The sequence below is a fragment of the Syngnathus floridae genome, chromosome 16, assembly GCF_059516105.1.
Source record: "Syngnathus floridae isolate MCC-2025c chromosome 16, RoL_Sflo_1.0, whole genome shotgun sequence".
Classification (NCBI taxonomy): Eukaryota; Metazoa; Chordata; class Actinopteri; order Syngnathiformes; family Syngnathidae; genus Syngnathus; species Syngnathus floridae.
Genome location: NC_142428.1, coordinates 7023668 through 7030336, shown reverse-complemented (window position 1 = coordinate 7030336; position 6669 = coordinate 7023668). Strand labels below are relative to the sequence as shown.

At 41.3% G+C, this 6669-nt stretch overlaps 1 protein-coding gene and 1 long non-coding RNA gene across 2 annotated transcripts; one reads left to right on the top strand and one right to left on the bottom strand.

The window, feature by feature from the left end:
• Window positions 1-1140: 1140 nt before the first annotated feature.
• tacc3 (transforming, acidic coiled-coil containing protein 3) lies at window positions 1141-6652 on the bottom strand. The gene is made up of 17 exons (XM_088400319.1): window positions 6549-6652; window positions 5304-5469; window positions 5095-5222; window positions 4969-5015; window positions 3854-4832; window positions 3722-3776; window positions 3451-3586; window positions 3258-3316; window positions 3044-3177; window positions 2919-2961; window positions 2721-2846; window positions 2552-2619; window positions 2435-2478; window positions 2208-2368; window positions 2026-2132; window positions 1810-1930; window positions 1141-1702 (listed from the first exon to the last, which is right to left on the bottom strand). Exons 1-17 carry the CDS (start codon window positions 6611-6613, stop codon window positions 1637-1639), a joined length of 2505 nt encoding a protein of 834 aa, XP_088256445.1. The 5' UTR covers window positions 6614-6652; the 3' UTR covers window positions 1141-1636.
• On the top strand, window positions 4573-6551 carry LOC148385393 (uncharacterized). Its single transcript, XR_015863404.1, has 2 exons — window positions 4573-4712; window positions 5171-6551. It is a non-coding gene; the product is annotated as an uncharacterized LOC148385393 (long non-coding RNA).
• Window positions 6653-6669: the final 17 nt, after the last annotated feature.

The window sequence follows — 6669 nt, the reverse complement described above, 5'->3', positions numbered from 1 at the left end:
CCAGGTGAGTGACAGGTCCTGCTTAGCCAGCACCAGACGACCAGCGGCCTTTTCTCATTTTAGCGACTCTAATGTTCCCTTTGGAGCTAAGATTTCCTTTCAGCGTTTCGGAAGCGCATTGTCCCACTGTGGGAGTGAAGTGCGATGAGTCCGGGAAGAAGGGCTACATTGTGGACTGGCAGAGCTTCATTTTTGTCCAGATGGTTGCACCATGACCACAAGGACAGTGGTGACAAGGGTTTGGCTCCCCACAGGTGCGTTCAAAGATTGTTTTAAAACGGAATTTTAAATGCATGTAAGCAAATAGTTGGGTCTTTAATGGGGTGTGTACAGTATATGGCCCAGCAGTTTAAGGGGCATGATGAGGGCTGTCTGTGTATCACACAGACACGGCCCTGAAATGAGACAATTGGACCATGATAAGAAATAGGATGGATGAAGACACCTGATATAAGATAAAAAAATGTTTTAAAAAAATGCACACGTTACTGTTAAAGATAAACCACAATCTAATGTAGAATTTTACGAGTCAACATTGTGAAAACTTGACCAAATCGAGTAACAATGCGTTTATACTGCCGTCTAGTGGTTTATGTGGTCAACTGCAGGTACACTAAAACGTGTCGAATGTAACGTATTACATTATTTAAAGTAATAATATATCCTAATATGAAATACGATGGATTAAGACACCTGATATAAGATAAAAGATTAAAAAATTCACACGTCACTTAAAGATAAAAAAATATCGATTGTAGAATTATACATGAGTCATTAGTGCTAAAACTTGACAAAAGTGCGTTTATACTGCCATCTAGTGGTTTGTGCGGTGAACCGCAGGTACATGAAAAGTTGACATTAAATTACATTAAATTGGTGCCGACCAAGTGTTAGGTTTTTTTTTTAATTCGCATTAAAGAAAACTAATGTAGTTTTGTAATTTGATGTGATGTATAAATAAGCCATCAATAAACTATATTATGTGAAACACTATGTGATAAAAAACCATTTAAATTGAAAGATCAATTTTAACCAAACTAAACATTTTAAATGGAGCGTCCTTGAATCATATCACATCAAATCTACTGAGATATGCATCAAATCGTATCCAGATTTAAAAAGAAAAAGATGGACACCTGGTAAATTGCATTATTTTATTATCATTACAGCATTTGTTTCTCATTCATCTTGTATACACAAGGCAAGTTTTTCAAGTAGACATAACTTTTAAATGCTCAACATGTCACTGCAAATTTTTGACACAAACTATACTGTGTATTGCAAAAGTATTTTATCTCTTTACAATGGGGAAAAACAAAACTTCAAAAATAACTCTCAACGTGGAGGCAACTTGCAGCCTAACAGTCAGTAAAAGGGAGGGGGTCCAATTGTAGCAGGGTTAACCTAAATTAAACCTCATACATGAAGAAAACATTTGTATACAGGTACATGTCTGGTCCTCTAATTGCATCTCTACACGACAGCGCTAAACCTCAGCACACTGTACAATTAAATCTTTAATCATATTTAACAGTATTGTAAAAACAGACAAACATTAACAAGAGAATGACAATGACGAGAACAACATTAAAGAGAAAACATACTACAATTGAATATGTACAGAGAGTGGGGTCATTCAGCCCTTCTGGACATTGCTGATGAGCTCATCACAGAGTTTGGTCAGCTCTTCAAACTCCTTCACCTATAACATTGAAAAGCAAGTTGGGGGTCACCTGCAGGCAAGTTCTAAAAAAATAGCTTAGCGGTGATAAGTGTTGAATTCGGGGCCAGCCTGTATATTCTATTCACCTTCTGATCCAGGTTCTTCTCCAGTGATTGCACCTTCAACTGCTCACGCCGCAGCTGGACTTGCAGCGCCGATACCTCCGCCTTGTTCTTGGTTCGCACTTCAGCAATTTCCTCGTTGGCTCTATTGGAGATGACAGCAGTGTGAGCGAAGAAGGTTTCATATGGGCAAATTTGAAACAAGTGAGCAAGCTTTTTTTTTTTTTTTTTTTTTTTTACTGGCTAATTTTCTCCTCAGCGTGAGCTTTGAGGGTCTGGTAGCGCTTCTCGTCCTGCTTGATCCGAACCATGTAGTCCTGAGAACAAGCTTTCAGGGTTTCTTCATTCTGGGGGGAACACGATTTGTCAAATATCAAATTGCATCAACCCAGTTCATTTTATTCAACTAAGGCGGTTCTTACCTTTTTGAACCCCTCAATGATCTCTTTGTACTTTTCCAGTCGTCTAAAAAGGTCCGAGAGGGATCTCTCCATGGCGTTGAGGTCACTGGATACCTGCTCCTTCTCAAGCAGGACCTCGTCCAGCTTGGCTTGCGAAGCCTGGCGCTCCTTCTCTTGGTCCGCTGAAAAACAACCACATCATCTTACATCTGAGGTATAACTCTTGATAATTTATTTTTTTAACTCACCCATCATTTTTGCAATCATGAGTTCAAATTCTGCAATTATTTTCCTGTTGGAAAGGGGGGAATGTCAGCTGATATGTTGTGAATATATATATTTTAAAAAAAGTACTGTTGCCACACCTCATTTCTTGACCATCGCTTTGTAACTGGTTGTACTTTGCACACATTTGGTCTTCTTTTTCCTTGGCCTGTAAAAAAGACAGCAATTAACCACACTGACTATATGTACTTTCAAGTACGAAGTACACGCCAAAGAAAAAAAATGCTACTGTGCTCCAGCAGGTCATACCTCGGCCTGCATTTTAGCAATGGCTGCGTCCATGTCTTTCTGACTGTACTTGAGCACATCAATGATGTCCTCTGAGCTTGCAGGCTGCCTGAAAGCTGGGACGAGGCTCTCGAGGATTTGGGGAGTCTGCAGGACAACAAAAACATGGTAAGCATTTGACGTCAATCAATCTCGGGGAAAATTGTATCCAATGCTTACAGGAGTTTTGGCAGACTCTTCAGCCACTGGTAGAGGTTCAACCCTAAATTGGACAGAGAAATATAACCGTTGAGATTTGCTTTTTGATTATTTGCTTTTCAGGAGGTGCACGCATACAGTCATACCGAGAAAGAAGAGAAGCGGTGTTAGGCGCTTGTAGTGGAAAGCCAGGGGCTCCTCCGATCTTCTTCGGGCTTTCCCTCAGCAGGGGGTCGAACTTAAGGTACAAGGACTGTTTGCGCAGTGCAGACTCCTTGAACTTGTATACAAAATCCATATTTAGACAAAAAAAAAAAAAAAGGCTCCAGGTTGTGTACTAAAAAGTACTAAATCACTCACCCTGCTTGAGCCAAACTGTTCAAGGTAGTCGATTTGTGCCTCAAAGTTGTTGGACATGACTAGGGAGGAATAACAAATAAATCTGCAGTCTTGAAATAAAACGGTTTATTTTGGCCACTGTGAAAATAAAACTCGACAGGAGTAGGGGTGATTTAAAAAAATAAAAAAAAGTGACAAAATTCCATGTACTTACACTCAGTCCCAGGCACAAACATCTCAGTGAACTCCGGCAAGTTAGTCTGCGGTTGTTTTTCGGCTAAATCGTTGGAAAGCTTTTCAGCTTTGGAAGGTGAACCCTGGTCTTTGTCACAAACCGTCTCCTCAGCTTTCTGTCAGTGAATAAAAAAAGAAAAAAAAATAGAAGCTTCTTTACACTGCTGGCCAGTAGAGACCATGTATTGTAATTATAGTGCTGGAAAGAATCAATTTATAAAGGATCAAAAGAAATAAAATAATCCCGGTACCTGCTCCTGCAGCACTTCAGTGTTGGCTTGATCTGTGACCATGCTCTCACCAGCCCTACAAAACAAAGTAGCATATTTCCAGGTTAACGACAAAGTAAAGCTGCATTCAGATTGTGTTCAGTGTTGACGTACTGATGTGTAGTGTTGCGCCGAGGGCTGGTGTGCGGACTGCTCCCGGGAGAGTTGCCGATGTTGGACTTTGTGCCAAAAGGGTTAAAATTGGGGTCGTCCATCTTTTCAAAGTCAATCGAGTATAAGCTTTTGGGGGAAATCGCATCTGTAACATTGCCGGCCGCCGACTTGTCCACGTCATCTACTGGCGCTTTGCTGTCGGACAAAGGCTTCTCTTCTTTGGGCTTGTGACCACGTGGTTTTGCGGCAAACTTCTTGGGCGGGCGTTTCCCTTTGACATCGTCATCGTCAAAGTTGAACTCTAGTTTGCATGGACCGTGCTTGGTGGGCGGGGCTGCCGTCGGGTGCTCCGAATCAGTGTTGGCGATGAGCTTTTTATCAGCTTGAACAGGCACCTCTTCATCAGCAGCCATTATCGGGGCCACCTCAATGGGTGGTTTACTTTCCAGTGCCTTCCTCGACAGGACAGGGGAATTCTGGATTTTGGAGCCCCCGGTTTTAAAAGGATCCATTATGTCAATACTGTCAAAATCAATCTTGTAGGTTCCTTTTGCCAGAAGGGGCTCATCTTCCACAAAACCATCTGAAGGTTTGTTTTCATTGTCTCTGGGGGGTGTCCCAGCGGGGACTTTGTCAGGTGTGGCGCTGCGTGTCTCTTGTTCCACGACAGGAACCTTCACCACGGTGACCACGCTGCTGTCTGCCGAGCTGACTTCAGCGGAGGCGTTGATGAGGGAGTTCTCCACTGAGCGAGTGAAAGGAAGAGTCTCATCCAGCGCCAAATCGGACTTGTTGGTGGGCTCCTCACACATATCGTCCAGCTGTTTGGGAGCGGAGTTCTCAGATGGAGGCTTCGTGGGTGAGAGAACCATCTTATTAGAACCCCCAAAAGGGTTCATGCTGTCCAGGTTGTTAAAGTCCAACTGATAGACTCCTTTGCTTTGTATCGGGATGTCATCGTCGGGATAGGAAGACTCTTCTGTGGCAAAACAAAGAACAGGATAGAGTACATGAACTACTTTTGGATTTGGAATTCAACCAAATTGTCCTGAAAGGTGTTTAAAAACAGCGACAACAAATAGAGCATAGATTCTGCAAATAGGCAGGAAAACTACCTTGTGCAGTAACATCTGGTTGCTTTAATGTCTCTGGTGGCTCAGTTCTAGATGGAAAAAACCCCCAACAAGTTTAAAATGGTTCATTATGCCATAGACTCTTTGTAACCAAGTGACTGTACATACTTTGTCATGTCCAAATTTAAGGACTCGAGTGCTTTTGTGCACTCATCCACACTTGTCATTTGGACTGACTTTGCAGGAGATAGAATCCTCTTGGTGAGTGGGTCTCTTCGCGGAGTCTGGAAACAAACCTAAACATCAAACAAAGATTGATTTACAGATATAAACTGAAAGATTGAAGAAAAGGCCACAGTGATGGCATGATCGGGCACCTTTGCGCCCTTGGGCACCGTCTTGCTGGGGAGGTTCTCCGTCTGACGCAAGATGGATGGCCTCCCGGTCAGCTGGTCTAGCTCAAAAATATCTTTTGTGCTGCTGAGCTTCCCTCCTTTGGGGTAGATGCCACAGTTCTCATCATTCTCCTCAACAGAGCTCATCCTGTGTACAGAGAAACACGGTTAGTTGTCTACCTCAAAAACACCAAGGGGAGGGCGTCTTTGGTAAAGCTGCATACAGATGATAAGGAACTTTTCTGAGTTTGTACCAAAATAAGGATGATTCAGACGCTCGACTTGAGAAGGTGACATCTTGTTGTAAAAAATTGACATTTGTAAATAAAATGGCAGTGAGAAAAGGCTAAAAAGGCGATTGATAATCTGAACATTGTCACTAAGTATTCAATTGTATACGGTAGTGGAAAATAATCAATTTTGAAGTTGGGCTGTTCCCATCTGTCCAATATTATACACAAAAAAAAAAGAGGCCACGTGACATCCCCACGAGTTGAATCCTGTCGAATTTTTACATTGTGTCACCGACAAAAAATAAAAACAACGTAATTGGTCATCATCTGAGACCGAAATATACTCCTTTGTCATTCGACGAAATTCGGGCACTTATGTCGTTTCACTTTATTGTAGTCAAAGCACGCTAAGACGCGGAGAAAATCCGGTTGCTGGGTTGTATAAAGCGTGAAAAGCGATAAAACGTCAAAACGCTATTTTAAGAGCTACTTTGAATTTGTAACGATCGCGTTCGTTTATTGTCACATTTAAATTAACGGCTGCAGCACAGTCCATTGGAACAACTTTTTCGTTACACCGTCCCGATACACAATACAAGCAATTAATTAGTAAATGAAATAACTCACAAACCTGTTCCACCACGAAAGTCAAATACTGTAATGACAAAAAAGTAAATTCCAGAGAGCAAAAAGACACAATGGCGTAGAATAGGAAAACCTTCCCGTTTACTGCGCTGAAATCGCTTTGGATTTGAAACGCCTTAAAACGGACCAGTAAGATCTTTGGGAACATTCAAAGTAGCCAATCACGTAAAACCCGGAAAAGGCGCTTCATGACATATTCACGCCAAAGGATACAAATTTAAACTACAAAACGAATGTGATTAGTCTGTCAAATATATGTTTTTATTTTCCTTTTAGTATTTTGAAAACACTTTAAAATGTGTTTATATTTTTGTAAAAGTTGACTTAAAAATAAAATACATGCATTTACCAGTGTATTGTCTTCCAGTTCTTCTCATTTTCTGCTTTAACTCCAGCAATCTGCAAATCTTCCATACCACATCCTCAAAATACAAATGCGTCTAAAAAAATGGTATATTTATATATGTTTT

Excerpts from the sequence above, each read along its gene's own strand:
- tacc3 (XM_088400319.1), bottom strand. The coding sequence starts at position 6,613 with ATGGAAGATTTGCAGATTGCTGGAGTTAAAGCAGAAAATGAGAAGAAC. Across the intron at positions 5,016-5,094 it reads TTAAATTTGGACATGACAAA|AACTGAGCCACCAGAGACAT; the intron begins GTATGTACAGTC and ends TTTTCCATCTAG. Across the intron at positions 2,962-3,043 it reads ACCGCTTCTCTTCTTTCTCG|GGTTGAACCTCTACCAGTGG; the intron begins GTATGACTGTAT and ends TGTCCAATTTAG.